This window comes from Neopelma chrysocephalum, unplaced genomic scaffold, assembly GCF_003984885.1.
Source record: "Neopelma chrysocephalum unplaced genomic scaffold, ASM398488v2 Primary Assembly neopelma1_147, whole genome shotgun sequence".
NCBI lineage: Eukaryota > Metazoa > Chordata > Aves > Passeriformes > Pipridae > Neopelma > Neopelma chrysocephalum.
The window spans coordinates 7,709,099-7,727,907 of NW_020897809.1; the positions used below are offsets into that span (position 1 = coordinate 7,709,099).

At 39.0% G+C, this 18,809-nt stretch overlaps 2 protein-coding genes across 2 annotated transcripts in view; one reads left to right on the forward strand and one right to left on the reverse strand.

The window, feature by feature from the left end:
- LOC113976083 (netrin-4-like) overlaps positions 1–3,894 on the forward strand; it is a 48,039-nt gene extending 44,145 nt beyond the window's left edge. The window contains exon 10 of the mRNA XM_027700876.1: positions 31–3,894. Within this exon, the coding sequence (XP_027556677.1) occupies positions 31–167 (137 nt within the window). The 3' untranslated portion in view covers positions 168–3,894. The remainder of the gene's footprint in view (positions 1–30) is intronic.
- A 5,072-nt stretch (positions 3,895–8,966) lies between these two features.
- Positions 8,967–18,804, reverse strand: CHCHD4 (coiled-coil-helix-coiled-coil-helix domain containing 4). The gene is made up of 3 exons (XM_027701074.1): positions 18,648–18,804; positions 16,655–16,753; positions 8,967–10,123 (listed from the first exon to the last, which is right to left on the reverse strand). The coding sequence occupies exons 1-3, from the start codon at positions 18,667–18,669 to the stop codon at positions 9,834–9,836; spliced, it is 411 nt and encodes a 136-aa protein (XP_027556875.1). The 5' UTR covers positions 18,670–18,804; the 3' UTR covers positions 8,967–9,833.
- Between the last annotated feature and the right edge of the window lie 5 nt (positions 18,805–18,809).

Consider the following 18,809-nt stretch of genomic DNA (forward strand, 5'->3'; position numbering starts at 1 on the left):
GACCATCTGCTTTTTTTTCTTTTAAATTAGGTACTGACTACCTTATAGCAGGCCAGGAGGACTCTAGGACTGGCAAACTCCTTGTAAACATGAACAGCCTGGTGAAGCCCTGGAAGGCCCATTTGGGAAAACAAGTATCAGATATTCTTCGAACTGGGTGTAAATAATTTCTGCTTCAGAAGTTACAGCGCTGGACTTTGCCCTTTAGTAACACTGCAGTGAAAGGTGTAGTTAGTTCATGTGTTTCCACTCAACATGCTCCTAGCTGAAGTGATGAAAGCAGACTTGCCATCCCTTCTCCTTTCATATGCTTAGACAGGAAACTCAGGACATGACTACTTTTTTCAAAAAGTGCACAGCCTTATCATACAAAATTATTTAGTGCATCACACATAGGTTACAAGTCAGTTCTTAACTTGAGCCCGATTCCACCCAGAGAATCATTTTACAAGGCAAAACTAAAGATGTGGATTAGTGTTTCCATACTTCAGGTCAGAGTCTGACATTAATATGCATTAACTGCTTACATAATGCATTCATTACTGGGATGTAGTTTTCTTTATAAGTGACCACTAAAAGGCAGCAATTTCTTTAAGCTTTACAAGTGGCATAATACTAAACAAGAATATCAAATAAACGTTTTTAAAAGAGCTCAGACTGATTTAACATCAGACTGCAATTATGCCAATATAACAGGTTGCTTTCTAGAAGACAATATTATCCCTTTGCTGAACAGAAACAAACATGATTTATCTTGGGACAATGTCCTTTACAGATGTGTATTTGCTATCACCAATGCTTAGTGCTGAGCTCTGCTGCAGAAACCACCTGGGTTCAAACTCTATTCCAAATCCAGCTCTTTGCTGTAGTACATTAGTCTGTAACACCACAAGGGTTTCACAGCAATTACCACAAAAAAAGCCTTAATGCTAGGAAGAAGTCAAAACATGTGAGGAACTAGCAGCTGCTCTAATGTTGAGATTGTAACACCACAAAAGTTACAAAGCAGGAGGTAAATGGATTGGCTGGTCCATGTATTAAATGAGGTAGATACAGTTCTGTGAGAGCAACCTGGCTATTCCAACTGTGCTCAAGACCACTGGCCTTTGATTGCACTTAGTGCTTTCATTGTGCTTCATTTCCCTTGGTCACACTTCAGGTTAAGATACTGAAGTTCTGCTTCCTCCCCATTGTGCCTGAGGATTATTTCTCTATCCACAGAAGTACAGGAGTGGTAACATCTGCACTCCAGGTAAAATTAGTTCTGTTCTGCAAAAGTATTTTTTCTAAACCAATTTCACCCTACCCTATAGTAACCAAGAGGTAGCTACTTAAATCCTTCCCTAATACAATATTTTGAGGAAATTGTAGTTTAAAGACCTGTGTCCCCTGTTGAAAGACTCACAATGAAGTTTAAGGATTAAATGAAGCTGGTTGGAGCACACTCTCTTCAAGCAAAGCAGAAATTACAATGAATCAATCTATATTCTTTCAGGGGAGCTACGCAGAAAAAGCAAGCACACATGCTACTTTTGCATATTTCAATTCTATGTCTATAATTTTTAATCCTCCTAGGTAAGAGGAGATATGTTAATTTAGCACTGTCTGGCACATGGAGTATCTAGAAAACCCCAACACTAATGCAGAAAAATGGAAGTCCCAGCCTACAACTTAGGCCACCAGTTTGTTCTCTTTATTACTCGGAACCTGAAAAAAGAGCTTCTTTAATTCTCTTTATTGCTGGTTTTGGAAATGGATTATAAGCAGATATTTACAAAAGAAAAGCCCTACTTTTTTCCCCAACAGTGTATAAACAGTGTTTCTTCCTCCTTCCTTTTCAGGAAATTTCCCCTCCTCCATTGCTTTCCTTCTTTCACTTCATTATTTATTAGTTGTTACCTAAAGTGGTATCCAGCAGTGTGGCATCTCCAACAAGCCATTTAATTAATGCAATAAAACACGTTTTAACCAAGGAACTTGGCAGATTTTGAAATGTCAGTTTACTGAAATTAGCACAGCAACTGCTTTCTTTCCTGCCTCCAGAAATTGTCTCACAACAAAAAGACTGACTAGTTCTCTTTAAAATATCAATAAAGACATGAATATGAATTTTACAGTCTGTTCTCAAAGGGCCTCTCAAAATAAATGAAATTCAAGTGTGTTTAGAACTAAATTAAGGAATGTTCTTTTCAACAGAGGCCATGTTACCTGCAGGGGATCTTATTTAATGATGATGAGGATATCCCACGTTGCAAACTCTCCTATTCCACTTTTTGTGCCAGACTGGTGATTTTGTGGGGAGGGTTAACATCTGCACAGTTCCTTTCTGTGGATGAAAGTTATTTTCTGAAATGGTCATTTACAAGCATTACTAGCTTCTGCTAGCAGAAATACTAATTGGAACAAGAATATTGATACCCTGGTGTGTTCTCTCAGGACCTAGGATAATACAGTGATTAATGACTACTTAGTAGTCATTAATCACTGTTTGCATTTGTATGCAAACAAGATAGTCATCAATATATCCTATATTTCAGATATCTCAAAAGTAGGCAATATGTACACACTTTTCTCTAAAGCTGACTGCAAGTTGACTTTTTTATTGGTGTCGCTACTTCTGCTAATCAGGTATCTCTGAGTTCACAGAGAAGAAAAATAAAAGAACAAAGTTTCAACTCACACAGAGCTATTATGTGCAATCTTTGTTCTGCAGAGCTACAGTCCAGGGAGCCTGCCTGAAAATAAGACTCTAAATAGAAATGAACCACACAGATCAAATTATAACAGCTACTGATTACAGAAGAGATGAGAAAGTTTAAATTGATCACGATGAGACTTTGGAAAGGAAAAAAGTTACTTTCTGGTGTACTAGTACGTGAAGTGCAATGAAATGAGCATGAAACAGTGCAAGATGGCAACTGTCCTCCTGCAGAAGCTGTTATGTATTTCTCAGAACAAGCCAGCAGGTCATACATGGTAAATTAAAAGAACTACCATAGAAGGCGTGGTATCCCTGTATCAAAAAAGATTGGATCTGTGTATACTATCCTTGTGATCCTCCCTGTGACTTTGTGTCTTAGGTGGCACAGTAATACAAAGAATACTAATATGGAAAAAAGGATGAATTTGGCCAGTACAAAGTGGCTGGGCAGCTTCTTTGAAAATGTGTGAACTGCAGCCTGTCTGCAAGGAGGCCATATGAACCCTCTACAGCACCCCAACAGACAAGGTGGCTCACAAGTATAGCAACCACATGCCAAAAAGCAGCAATGATCTATCATTTGGAAATCTTGCAATAGGATGAAATAAAAGCCTTTACTCACAAGACAAGGAGTCTGGAAAACTGAGGAAAATTTCTTAAAAGGGCAGGTGATAGTTTGAAGCAGCAGGACATGTAACTTTTCAGAAAGCAGCAAACTCAGGATTGCGGAGGTCAGTGTAGCTCTCGGTAACAGCTGTGCAGCATGTGTATCCATGAATACGTGATCCTTCTGGCAATGTGGATCCTTGAAGCATCAAAGTAGTTCATTAAATGCTCATTGTGAGTGCTGAGCCCTAACTCCAACATACTGACATATTGCTAATAATGCTTCTCCAGCGTCTGCTCAGGGCAAGCAGCAAAGAAGGAGAATGTACCTATGCACAACCTTTGTGCACTGCTCTTCTGAGAGGGACTCACTGCTATAAAGAGTAAGTTTTCTCTGTAGCATTTAGCATGTCTCATAATTTTTTTCATGCTGCTTGATGTAAGCTTCTTTTTAATTGATATAATTCACATGATGTGCTCCCTCAAGTCCCCCAGACCTGGAAAAGTTAGTGTGTTCCTTGTTATGTGTTGTAGCACTTTTTATTTTTTAATGAAAACTTCCAATTAAAAATATTCAGATACTTAAACTGATGTGAGGTTTGGGATCTATTTTTAAAATTTTAAACCATGCAATCCTCAAACCACATGCACATTAATTCTTTTTAAGTTAATAAACCACAAATACTCCAAACATCAGGGTCTTGCCTTGATAAGAGTTAGCAGAGTGTCAGGCAAATGGAGAAAAGCATTTCTCTAATAAGGCAACCATGATACATTAGTTTTCCCCTGAGCAAATTACCAAACAAAATGTATTTGCTATGAAAATGTGCACAGATGAAAAACACAAAACAAGTACAGTTAATTCTTGTAAATGGTATGTTAATAACTATTCCAACTGCAAACCTGCAAAACATGTAGGTATTGCAGGTGCTTAACTCCCTTAAGAAATATACTCATGAAATTTTGCTGGTCTGAGATTTAGTGAGGGCTACAAAAATATTTAACAGGTCCTAAAGCTGATCCTTTACAGAGCTGATTTGTGGGATGCAAGGCATGAAAATAGAAATGCGTGACAGGTAGGTGGAACACGCCCCACCTATAAATGTTCAGGATTTAGGCAGACAGAAGTCCGCTTGTGATGGTCTCCACACCTAAAATCAAGCCAGTACATTACTGAGACTTACCTTTGCAACTCTACATTACAGCTGCACGTCCTCTTTACACAGGTGCAAACTCTGTGCAAATTCTCACCTTAGCTCTGAAGTTCTATTGAGAAAACTCTACAATGAGTCTTCACTCTTCACACATTAATGACATAATAAATATTGCCATTGTTCTTTTGTCTTGTGGCTGAGCGATGAGAAACATTCTGATGTACCACTTTCATATGCACAGGTCTGAGTTTTCAAAGAGAATTCCAATCCAGGAGTCTGTTCCTGTATATTGGCATTAGACAGCAGCTTTATGTCAGGTGTAGAGCTTTCATGGTCAGTAAGGTGGGACAATGTACAACACACATTCTGGTAGCCCAGATTCTCTGGCTCTTGGCTCTTCTGCATTTGAAAAATCCTGAGTCTAGCTCTAAAAATATTAACTCCAATTCTTCTGTACCATGGCCTTTATGAGAAAAATAACAAACACTGAGGATATTTCATTCATTAACTGTGCGGACAACGCTCATAATAACATCTGTACACACTCCCAATATAAAACATAATGGTTATCAACTGACTAATTCTAAATCAGCTGCTTCACACATAGCATGGGAAATGCTAACAAGCATGGGATCTGACTATCAAATTCTGTCAACCTTTGCTTGTTCCATGCAGAGCCATACTGGAAGACTGGATCCAACCCAGCTCATTAGTTTAGGTTCTTTAGGAGAGTGCAAGGAGAATGAAGAGATGGCCCCTTGAGCCAGGTAAGGGAACAGAGCCAATACCTGTAAGAAGGAATGTGATGGGCTGTAGGGGAAAAGGAAGCAATACAGTATTTGGGGATGCATGAGAAGGGGACAAAACAGAAAGCAAAAAGAGTAGTGTGAAGGCAGGAACAGTCATAACAGTAGGAAAAAGGTCAGGAACTACAGATGTAGAAATCAAACACCCCTCTCCCATACATCATCCTATGAAGGGAATGAGTGCAGTGTGAGGGGATGCTTTCACCTTCTTAGGAAGTGTAAGGAACTTGTAATGTTCAGAAACAAACAAATAACTGAACCTGTCACCAGATCTAGTACAACAAATCCTATGTTCACATACCCTTCACATCATATTGCATCATCTGGGCTAATCTGCACTGTGCCATCACCACAGATCTTCCTGTGCTCTTTGTTTTGGCTATAGTAGGGCCTTCCTGAGCTGTCAGCTCACAGATCATCAATACCAACTGGTAATAAATCATTTGTAGAAACAAATACATTGGTGTGAAATTCATTGCTTCAGTGTAACTTCTCCACTCTTCCTCTGCTGGGTGGGTCTTCTCTCAAGTTCCAGTATCACTAACAAAACATCAGCTCCAGAGGGGTTTAAGAGCAGTTGAAAAACAACTGCAGAAAGTTCAACAAAATGAAATCATGTACAGTGAAGAGAGTTGACTAAGAATAAATGACAAACTGTTGGTAGCTTCTGTCCCACATTAACACTGCTAGAACTTTAATGAGTTAAAACAAGAGTCTAAGAAGCATATATAATCCTTTTTTTACTTCCCTAAGAATGGGAAAGCAGGTTCATTGACGTGTGATCAGATAAGTGCCTCAGATGAACAGGAGACATTGCTGTCAGGTTTAACAAGGGCATTCTCAGCCAGAATTGCATAGGATTTAGATCTTGTTTCCAACACAGCCCTGCCAGATCCCCAGATCTAATGATCCTTAGAATGAACTGCAAGATAAACATCTCCCTCTAGCCACCACTGCGTTCATCATTCCTGTTGCAGGGAGGAAGGAAAAAAAAAAGGTTATTTTCGCATCTGAAGCAAGTTCGTATCTCTAGGAAAGTTACTACATACAAGCTCAAGTCAGGTCTCTGAAATGTACTTAGGTTGTACTGCACAGAATAGCAGAACAAATTAATTAGTAACTTCTAATTCTGAAAATGCAATTTAATCTAATTTTAACTAATTTTCAGTACTTGTTTATATTTTAGAGTACATTTTATGTTAAAAGAATCACCTAGAAGAGACAAGTTTTAGAGGCAATCATTATCTGCATCAGATGTGATATGTGCACCATTGATTTAAGTTTAAGTGGATTGCAGGTGCAAGCCCAACCTTACAAGCAAATTATCACAAATGATATATGAATTTGTGGCCTGCATCAAGCAGGGAATTCCAGCCAGCTGATAACAGTCCTATCCAGCCTCCAAAACCACAGCTTGTTTCACCACTGCACCAGAATGACAATGGTGTGCAAAAACTGAAGGAGAATGGTTAAAACTGAAAAATTGAATTATCACATAGCAATATGGCAGTACATGCAGAAGTGCTTAATGTATTATTAACAGTTCCTTTTAGCTAAACTTTAATAAACGTTTAACCACATTCAGCACATCAGCTTTTATAGGACAGATCAAATAAAAGGCACAGAATTAAACAAAGAGCAATTCTTTCCTAATGAAGCTTCCCTTCTCCCCCTGCAATGACTACTTTTGACTTGACACAGTAGCACCCATGACTTGACAACAGTACCTGATAACACCATGTATAAAATTATTACAAAACAACTCCACCAACACAATTGCTCAAAAATATTTGAATCTACTACTCTCTCTCCAAGAATCAGTAGCTCAGTGATGGCAGACAGTGAACCAAGACATTATTAATCCAATATATAAATATGAAATAAGAAACACGTTAGAACAAGACCGCAATATGCAGCTCTAAGTTCTGTTATCCACAAAATAAAAATGCAACTTTTTATCATCTGCTTATTTCACAAGTTCCCCACATGTTGCCAAGGATCATTTTATCATCTTTATTATATATTAAAATAACCACTGGTTGATTTGAGTATGCAACTATAAGAGGAAAATCATGCAAATAAAGCAATGCTGGGAAACAGAAACAGGAGTTACGTTATCTATACACTGACAACTGCATTAGTTTACATACTAAAAAAAAATTCAACAAAGAACTCTTTAGGATTAGAGCCATAACTTCCTTTCTCAAAACACTTTAAACACATTACATAGTGTTTTTCAGTTTCTGATGTAAGGCCCTTACACATATTTCACATTTGTACTGGATGTAGCACAACAGGTTACCAAGCCACAGCAGTCAAAAAAAAGTAAATCCATCCTAAATACACCTTCAAACATGTCAGAGTTTATGCTGCAGTTCCTTCTGTCAGTTTTAGGTTCAAGTCCCTACTTACTGTAGTCCAGGATTCTTGCATTTTACATTTTGTACACAGATGCTACAAATACTGTTACAGAGGATAAATCCAAACCCTGTAGAACACAGAGGCAACGTGGGAAAGAAAAGCACAGCAAAAAAGAAAGAGGAGGAACAGAGCACCCCTTCACAAACAGCTCTTGCTTCCTCACAAAGAATGCACTGGATTTCCATTTGAACGACCAAAAGCTTGGATGCATGTGAATTTTTTTTTATTTGGTGCCCAGTGTTTATCTATTGCCTAAGATTCCATTTTCCTGGTCCAACTCCCTAAGTGCCAAAGTTTATCTCTGCTGCTTTTGTGCCTATTTACTCAGGTTAACTTGGCATTTGGCTCCCTACGCCTGAGAGAGTCACACTGAGAAGTTCTGTGACACTTTGTTTCTTTGAAAAGCAAAGAGATGCCAAGAGTACCTGCTATCTCTGCCCTCAGAACTGAGTATTTGTCAGCTGCTCAACTGCCCACAATTTTTTTGGAAGATCCAACAGCTGCGCTGAAGTACAAACAGCTCAAACACACCGTAAAACTTAACAGAAATTCCCCTCAAATATTCAGAAACATCAACAGTAGCACCAAAATAACTTATGCAAAGAAGATACCAAAAAGCTGCATGGAAGTACTGTTGCTGAGCACTCCAGATTGCTGCCCACAGAGACAGGCAAGTGTTTAAATGCTGCTGGACTGACTGGGCTGCCTTACTGACACTACAACTTTTTATGTTTTGGTTGAGGTAACCAACACATAAGGAGAGGAAAAAAACCCAAAACCAAAGCAAACAACTTTGTAATGAACAGTTGCTGAAGCCAAAGGTACAATTTCTTTCACAAAACAATTCTCACAGGCCATGTTTTGCTAGGAAAGACAAACAATGTAGTATTCCCTTATCCACACGTATTAAACTGTAGTGAATTACTATTAAATTATTTGTACCTTTTAAGTAATTTTCAAATATTTTAATAGCAGTTCAGGTTCTCTGTAGTGCCGGTTCATAATCCAGTCTAATATAGCTACTGAAAATGCTTAAATGCTTTAGGTTTTTTATGCCTTCCTGACTGGGGGTGAGGAGAAAAGAATGAGACAAGAATAAAAATCTGAGAAGCTGGAGCAACTGATCTATACAACCCACAAACTGATTCAAAGTCCACTTACAGCACAGAAGAGTTCTCAAAAACAAACAAACAAAACCCCCAAACCAAAAATTACAACCACCCGCCTCAAAACAAAAAAACAAATAAAAAAATCCCACAAAGACACAGGAGCTTCCAATGAAGGTAAAAAGTATTTGCTTTTTAATATGCATTTAAGTCACAGTATCTATTTTGAGATCATTACACCAGGTAACAATTTATTGTATTCTCAAAGTATTTTACAAGTGCCCATCTATACATTGAAGGAGCAGGTACTGAAGAAACCCAAACCCTGTGGTTTCAGAGCAAAAATAAAGCTAGTGACCAACATTCTTTCCATTCATCTTTATCATCAGTTGCACAACATACTATTTTTAAAAATGCAAAAACCATCACAATAAGTAAATCAAATCAAAGATGTGCACTTCAACATTTTTCTGGCAGTCCTGATCTGATGCCAGTACTAAAATGCAACCATAATCTAGTTAGGACCATTTGAAATTATTTGAGAAATTCTGGATTTATGCCATTTTCAATGTCTGGCAAAAAAAAAACAACAAAATAAAACCCTCTTAAAGGAAAACCAATCATTTAATGCAGTTTCTATTGATGGAACAGAATACATTCAAAAAGAGCAGCTATTGATCAGAACATACTGAAATGAAGACAGACCTGGTGTACCAGTGGAAATTTAGCTGAAAGCTATGTATTTCAAGACATTATTCAAGTCAAAACTCAAGGAAAACTTGAGGGTAAAAAACAGCTGTTAAAGTATTAACTGTGTCTGATAGCAGGTTACACAGTACATACACACACTCATTCCTTCTGCAGTATTTATTTGCAAGGCTGTAGCTCTGAGATTTCTCCTTCGCCAATAAATTATTTACTATGATATAGTGCACAGAACATGGTGAAACATTTCCTCACTATTCAGGAGACAGACACACTGCAAAAGTCCATGTCTCTGAACATGAGAAATGGAGACGAGAGCCTCCTTGCATCTTCATTAGCTAGATCCCTTCTCCTCTTTGGCAGCAGAGGCCTCCACAGAAGTAGCTTCCAAATCTTTGCTGGACTTCTCTTCATTTTCATCCTCTTGAGGGTAAAGATCTGGGTATTTTTGCATGCATTCCTGCATGGCACGGAATTGGTCCACACAGTCTGATCCCTTTATTTCTTCCGTGCTATAGTGGAAACAAGAAAAGGCTGACTTGAACTGTTCCCCACAGGGACCACTAGCCATTCCACCCAGACACGGGCAATTCCAATTGATATCTCCATTGGGCAATATCAATCCTGAACAAACAAGAGAGAAGAAAAGTTAAGCGCTCCTTCCAAAAATTCATTTAATTCAGTGACAGCTTCTAGGCTGCAGATGAACTGAAGTACTAATAATGCCACATTAGTTGTGTAGCTTTAAGCGTGGTAAACACCTTTCACTTCCCGGTCACTCTGATCTGTATAATCCTTTAATAAGCACAAGTGAAATTAGTTCTCTATCCCTCTGTGAATTAAGTCTCTCCCTAGACTACAGGCCACTGAGACTATTCTAAGGGAGCTACAAAACACATAGAAGTCAAGTCAATCCACTTGCCAGACTCTGTCAGGGGAACAAGAGAAAGCATTAAAATCATGTCATACAAGTAATAATAATTTAAATTAAGGCTAGAAATCTTTTAAATCAAATTGAAAGGATGAATTTTTCTTTGTTTTTAATAAACTCTGAAATGCTAACCCACAATTTTCCCCCTTCAAGTTTGAACTGGAAGACCACAATTACAACAATAAAAATCAGTCTATCTGTAAAATGCAGATTAAGTCACGTGCCACAGAACACAAGGAACAGAGAACAGAGCATGCCAGCCTGTCTGGTTGCCAGAAAACAAATTGCACTTTAGATCACAACTGAAAGGGAGATAAGATTTACTTAAGACTCTAAACTGGAACAGCTTCTGCTCTGGAACAGTTAAAGCTACCACAGAAATACTTCACTGATGGAATGGCAAGGTGAAGATTTAAGAGTCTAGGTTCTTTGAGATATCAACTGATTTGCACAATGAAGGTCAAGAGCAAGCCAGAGAACTTCTTTTCTCTAAGTTTTAGAAATTCAGTATAACAGAGTTGGTCAGGGGGGCTTCTAGTCTTTAGTAGATTTCTTTAAGGCAGTACATTTCCATTTTCTTTCTCTGTCTTGTATGAACACACATGCAGGTACATTCATCTACGAAGAACAAGAGCAATACTGTGTTATGATCCAAGCTGGTTTCTTCTCCATTTGAGCAGTTTGCTCTCCTCCTCTTTAGCAGACTTTCCTAACTTCATCTCCAGGTTGAGTTTCTGCAGAAGCAGACAGCATGTGCATAAACCTGAAGTTTAAGCACTTTCCCTATAGAAGGGGGTATTAAAATACCACTGGTAGAGCATTAATTCTGATTCAAACATGAAATTATATTTAGGGCCTGATAAAACTTAATGTTACCTAAAATACTGCCATGGAATGGAAGAAACCAATTTATTGTCTTTGTCCTGTGGGATCATGAAGTTCCAGTTTTTCTCCCAGTTGCAATTCCTTGGACACCAGGCTGCAATATCATCAATCTTAGATTCAGCAGCTCAATCATTTATTGCTACATTAGAAGGAATATTTTACTCTGATTTGCAATGGATCAACGATGTGCTTTAACTCAGCCAATGCAGTTCAGCAGAAAATTACACTGAGTCAGTGAAATCTCAGTGTTGCTCAGACTTGTTTTTCATTACAGAAAGTAAAAACCTCCTTAGCGTGATTTAGTCAACTACAGTAATATTGACTTTTTTTCAGAGATCATGCTTTATTTGGCAAGAGAGTTTTGTAAAGTATCTCATAATCACTTTACTGAGAAGATAAAACCTAGCGCAGTGCATCAGGGCATCTCTAGCTGCCTGGAGGAAAAGCAGCACTTCTGAGACAAGAAAATGGGTGGCTGGTGCCAGATTCCTCATTGCCAAAGACTACATAAAGCAGAAAGAAGTTAATCATACAGTACAACTTGCTTTGTTAACTAGATTTTGAAGTCCTATATGCCTCCCTGATAACATCAACCAGTCATTTTAAGGTCATTTTTATAATATTTTGAAAAGAAAAAGATACACGAAGTTTTGAAATGTTCCTGAAGACACTACAGCAACAAAATTACTGTAATATAATTCTCTTAAAATAGATTTCTCCTTTTAGAACCAGAACTGCCTTGTAAGCATGCAAATTTTAACAATGTAAGAGTTATCCCATAAACAATACATCCTATGATATCACAAGAGCATTGACTTGCACCTATTTGATCACTGAAACAGCATCAGTTTCAGATGTTATATGCACAGAAATCATGCTTTAAAAAAACCAAAGCAAAAATACAGATGAATAAGGCAAGCATTTCCTCATTGACAATCACAGCAGAGTTCACACGTCAATGAGTAAGTGTATCAGCCAGCTTAGAGCACAATTAAATCGGAAACAGATTTCAGCCGCCGCTCTCCCTGAATCACAAGCCTGCAATAGACAGGATTACTATTTTAAAGTAAAACTGCATTAAAATTTGTTTCAAATGCAACCTGAACCTCACTGATTCAGTGGGTTGTAATCTACTTGAGCCTGCACTTGGGGAAGAAAATACAACGCTGTTTACATCACAGCAGATCCAGGCTTGGGTTAGTAATCGATTGCTGACATTACATAATCTAATCCCTCATGGCTCATGGAATCTGTTAATATCATGGATGGAGGCAGGTCCATCTGCATCTTTGTCAACACTTGTCTTTGGACTTGCTGTAATGAAGTCCCACTGTTGTTCTGAGAAAAGTTTCTTTCCTGTTATATGACAAACATTTCAGTAACAAGTTTATCTGCCAGTGATTCACAGTATAAGATGACAGACATATGGGAAGCAGGAATGAAAGGGACATCATCAGTCACAAAAACAGTCCAGTACATCTGATCACTCATCAAGTTATTTCTTAAAAGAAATAACTTCATCACTCCTCTGTAGAAACCACATTAAAACTGTCTCTAAAATAAGATGACAGGAACAAGCCTGGAAAAACAGAAGGGAAAGACCAGCAACAATCTGTGTCTGAGGTCCAATTCCACAAGTGCTTTTAGCCAACTTTCCCATCATAGCTGTAATGCTAATAAAAATTACTTTGCATGCATAAAACTCATCAGTGCCTTCTTCATATAAGCTTAATAAGAAATTATTCTAACTGATGGCAGCAAAGATCTCAGAGAAAACAGGGATCTTTCATGTTTAAATTCCGTCATCTGCAACACGCAGGACTAGAAACGAGCTTTACAGTAAGAATGCTATTTCAAAACTGCTGCAAGTGAATTCTTAATTTGTTTTCATCAGCCACAGCTGTCAAAAGGCACACACAGTGAACTGTGAGCTATGCTGCAATATGGCATGCTAACTTAAACTTTTGTCTGGTTTGCCTGCCTTTCCATTTCACATGGCTTCTTTAATTTCAATATTTTTGATTTAAAGCAAGTCATTAACATTTTGCCTACCAAAATCTCCTAAGTGATACAACAGCAAAAAATATTGATAGAAATAAGAATATTATACAAATTTATTTTCTCCCAAGGGAAACACAACTCAAGTTTTCCTGAATGATCTACTGACTTAAGCATACTGCTCAAAGACTAATGTATGTTAATATCTGGGGCACAATGAGAACTTAAAAAAAATACCAAACTACATGTTCATCTTAAATATGAAAAAGGCCACTACAAAAAACCAAAACCTTAAACAAAAGTTGCAGATGTATTACAAAACAATGCAGATTACGGTGGATCTGTATAATGAATCTATTCTTTCCTAGATATGATTGGTCTGTATAGCACAGCAGAAAAGATGAGAAGAGTCATTCCAGTTAATTATACAACAGAATTTGAACACTGGAAACCAAATCTTCTATTCAAAGCAGAAGCTAAATCAGAAAAGCCTGCACGTTACGTTATGTACAGCAAATCTCTTTCCAATTTTCACTTAAATAAAAGCCACGCAAGCCACAGCTGTTGCACTTCAACATATTCCAAGCCATTTCACCCATGTCTTTCCTGCCCACAAGTTTCAGTCCCATCAGATGCAGCTACGTTCTGTGACATGTCAATTGTTTCTCTGTTCTGATCTAATGCACTGTAGCCCTTGGTCACTCAAGTGAGTTTTCAGAGAACCTGTAAAACATGGTAATAACTTACCACATGCTAAAAAACCCTCAACAAACTAACAAACAAAACCCAACAACAACATGCCCTCCCCAAACTTATTAACAGAATTTAAATATAGTTTAGTTTGTTATTGTGAATCCCACAGACATACATTGTCACTGTAAGGTGTCCCTGACATAACAACCTTCTGGCTTTCTCTCTTTTCTTCTCTGCTCTACTGCTGAGGAAGTAAGTGACCTAACATGCTATAAATGCAGGATTGCTAGGAAAAAAAACCTCTCCTCCTCACCACAGCCTTTCCATATACAGCAAAATACACATAAAAGGAATCAATGAGTGTGGCATTCAAACAAAAAGGTAGCGGCTCTTTTAATTTTGACTAGTTTATTACCCAAATATATGGCACAAGACTATATACTTGGGCTATATGCACAACCAGGAAAAGAGTCATTTAGGGCAGAGAGGTGGAATAGGAAACAGAACAAAAAAAAACCCCTCTTCAGATGTACAAAGAGAATTGTTTGCTATGTTCACATTCCAAATTTTGGTAGTATGTCTGCCATTATGCTACGTCTATGATGTCCATTGGAGATGAACACCCTTCCCTTTCCTCTTAAAAGACAGTGTCAAAACCAGACGTTTAGCTATAGGGCCAATATGAATCCATGTGCTCCAGCTTGAACGTACTTAGTTAAAGAGCAGGCCACTTTGTTTAGCTGTGCACCACATAAAGTGACTGAAAAGTAACAGTAAAATCTCCAAGGGTTTGTATGTTCTCCAGATGTGATATCTAGAAAAAGTATCTTTGTTTTATTTTTCAAGCAGTCTCCAGTTTTTCAGAGGAAACAGAAAGCCACAGAAAAGGAATGGGGAACTTAATTCTACCATCTGATCATTAGAGGCTGTTAACTCTTCACTTAACAGACCATTGGATTTCAAATTTGCCTGAGACAGGAATTAAAAACTCAGATTTTGTTTCATTTCCACATATAACACTGACAGGAACAAGTACTCCTCAAATTGAGCTCTCCTCAGACACTGTTTGCCAGCTAAGGATGAACTGCTTTAGGTGAATCATTTTAGGTTCCATCTTCCATTTTAGTCAAGGCAGTAACAGATACAAGTGTCACACTGATTTTATTGCCTGCAGAGATCTTGAGCCAAAATCTTTAGGGGCTGAAGCACCATTCCCATGGTGAAGGTGATGACAAACACCAAAGCATTTCCACCAAATAGGGAGTTGGGGTATTGGGTCTTAGCCAGCAAAGCAATCTACCTAAAAACACAATGTAGAATTCCTGACAGATACTGAAATGCACTTTTTAAGTAGCCTTCTGCAACTGAATTTCTCTCATTGTTCTCATTTGGGTCATTATAACATTGAACAGACTTATCACTGCTGAAAAGCAAAACTTTTAGTTATATAATTGACTACATACAGTTGTAATGAGGCCAAAATAGGCAGACAAATGCAAAATCACTTCACCACAAATCTATGTAGAAAAAATCACTCAGGATGATGTGACTGAAATTACACTACATATTCTATCAGCTAACAGAAACCCTGCATGCTCCAGCTGCTAAACTGTGCTTAAATGCTGCCCTCTAAAGGTCTCAGAGCCACTGGCATAACTTTCACTTTCTAACAAAATTTCAAGAAGAGGGAAGAATTTACTTCAATCTCAGTGAAGCTGAAACCAATGAAATCACCTCACACAACGAGAAGAGGCTAAAAGACCTGCAAATAGATACAATTAGAAAAAAAAAATCTTAATTTGCAGATGTTCATTATAATTATTAACCTAGGGCAAGATTATATAATCATCATGATAGGAAGATTATTTCATTTACCCATTAGAAACAATCTAAAATAAACTCTGTGCAATCAGACTATTATAAGTCTTGGTCTCAAGTACTCTGCTCTCTTAAATCTTTATTTGCAGGTTAGATCTACTTCATGTAAGAACTGCAATCTTCACTGAAAACTTCCATCTTTTCAAGGCAAGATTATTACAGTTGAAACTTACCTGTTATGTACCACTGAAAGACATTACTACTAATTATTGATTATATTGCTATGAGTATAGTACAGCACTAGCCAGACATAACTGGCCTAAAATCAGATATCCAGAGATCACCAAATTACACAATTTCAGGGGCACACAGGCAGGTGAGCAACTCACATCAATGACAGTGGTACGTAACTGACTCCAGTTTCTCTAAAAATTGTGTGGTGTCATTCAAAACAGTGAAAAAGTACCATCATTTTCACTGATTCAGCTCTAACTTTGTTAATAAAAGAATAAAAGGAAAAGGTTTTTCTGGATATCTCTGGATAACAACCAAGACTAAAAGCCATCAAGTGATTATTTGAACAGGCCACTGCAAAAAAATCATTACAACTGTAGGAAAAAAACCACTGTAAGGAAAGCATGTCATTTGTGATGCCCTAATTTGGCAGTTAAAATTACCAAAAATTTGGGTGTTTATGTGCTGCATAACCAGCTGCCCTCAGTGTTTAAAAATTAATAATTTTTACCTAATTCATACAAGGTTTGTTTTCTTTTATTGGTTTTACATGTGATGTACCACTCCTTACTTCCATTCTTCTGCTCACTACTGACCGTGTTCTTCGTAAGGGTCATCTGGGTCATCTGCAACCAGCTCAGCACTGCTCGGTGTCTCATGGTCCTCCTTGGTCGCAAATATAATTCTGTCTTTTCCTACCACATAGGAAACAAGAAGTTCAGATAAATCTGAGACAGAATGAGAGTCATTTACAAAACCGCCACGAGGTAATGAGATATTCATCGTGATGCACTAATGTTAATGGTGACTGAATTCTCTTTTACTTAACCATCATCTTCAACTATTGGCTCAGTGGAACTCATACACACTGAAATTCCATTCTTCTAAAGTTCCAATTTTCACAGCAACGTCCTGTAATGGCTGCAGATCACAGTGCAGTTCATTGAACTTTGAAATTAAAAAGCTGTTTCAAAACAAGCTTAAACTAGCCTGTTACCAGATGAAGGAGTTAGACTAAAAAAAAAAGAAGAGTGAAAGAAGAAACCACACTAAATAACTGTTCAATATGATACTTATTAATAACAGTGCTCTTCATTAAAGACTAGTGTAATATTTTACAGTAATCATCTGAATTAAATATTGAAGAGAACCATCACGGTGTAGAACTAACTATACTGACAGGTGCTGTGAACACTCCCAAGGACAGAAACCCAACACAGAATACTTCCTGCTCTTGGGCCACTCTTGATTTAACCAAAAAGTTCCATTGCAGGGTGGGGAGGCTTGGCTGGAAACCTGAGTGGTTTTCTAACAGCTCTGTAAAACTGTAACAGACAGTCCAAGGCAGGCACAAGCAGAAAAGAACAGCTACCTGAAACTCTTCTGAACGCCCAACTGAGTGTTCAGTGAGCAGAAAAAAATGGTAAAGTCCCAGAGAATTCTCCCAATTCATAAAGTCACTACAGTGACTCGGCATATTAGAAATTAGGATCTTCTGGCTCCTCCATGTGACCTCAGCCAGCAGATGTTCACTAACTTCCTTAACTTTGCTCAGTAACCAACATGCATTTGAACGTGTCTGAGAAACAAATACCTCAACAACCTTTTAAAAAGGGAAACAGCATTCTGGCAACTCTGCATTGTACTCCAGCAAACTTTAAAATGTGGAATGTTAACTTATATAAATGGAACTAGAAACAAGTGAACTCTAACCCCTGTCATTGTAATTTTGTAGGGCTGCATAACGCAGCCTACAGATCTTGAAAAACTAAATAAAGGACAGCATAAAGCATAAAAGATGTCCATAGGTTATGACTGCCTCACCGCGGTTTATAACCAGCATTCATTGTGCCAAAGTTTGTAACTTAACAAACAAGACCAAAGCCGTCTTTGTTTTTTTTCCAGTTTGAAACTTTACATTTATCCACTTTGCATTACTTAAGAGGTCAGGGATACTTATACATATGTATGGATATATACATATATACCTATATAAATAAAGAAACATATCATCATCATCGTGGCTAGGCTTCGCGAACGAAGATTTGGGCAGAAACATATATATAGATATATATCTCCCATTATAAGAAGTGGTCCAGCCTTATAAATACCACAACCCGTACAACACCATACAGAAGTATAAAGCTCGCGCTCTGCCCCCCCCGTCCATCTACCGCGTTTTCCTTAAGAAGGCAAAACGCGACACCTCTGGCCACTAAGCTACGCCAAAAGAGGTAACTTTAAGCCCTGCGGGCGGGTGCCATTGCAGGACAGGGAGCCGCCCGCACTCCGCAGCAAAACACGGTCCCAGCCGGGCTCTCCCGCCGCGCTCCGGCCCTTCCCAGCCCGCGCCCGGGGCTCGGCGCCCTCCCTGCCTCATGGCCCCGCCGCGCTTCCCGCCTTCCGCCCGGGGAAGGGTCGGCGCGGCACCGCTGCCCCCGCGGGCGGCTCGCGCGCCTCTTCCCCCCCTCCGGCTGCGCCCTCCCCTCACGAACGGGCGGTCACCCCTCGGAGCCCCCACCGCCCCCCGGCCGCCTCAGGGCGAGCCCGTCCCGGAGGGGTGACATTGAGGAGGACACGCGGGCGCACCTTCCTGCCTGCAGTAGGACATGGCGGAGCCGGCCGGTGCCTCCCCCCGCAGCGCGCCGCGCACTGGCCCCGCCGCTCCGCCGCTCCAGCACGGCCCGCACCGCTCCGGGCAGCGCCGCTCCACGCCGCGACCTCACGCCTCCGGAAGCGCCTTCGCTGCCC

Coding starts and splice junctions, on each gene's coding strand:
- CHCHD4 (XM_027701074.1), bottom strand. CDS start 18,669: ATGTCCTACTGCAGGCAGGAAG. Junction 16,754..18,647: donor GTCCTACTGCAGGCAGGAAG/GTGCGCCCGCGT, acceptor CCTATGTGGTAG/GAAAAGACAGAATTATATTT. Junction 10,124..16,654: donor TGACCCTTACGAAGAACACG/GTCAGTAGTGAG, acceptor TTGTTTGTTCAG/GATTGATATTGCCCAATGGA.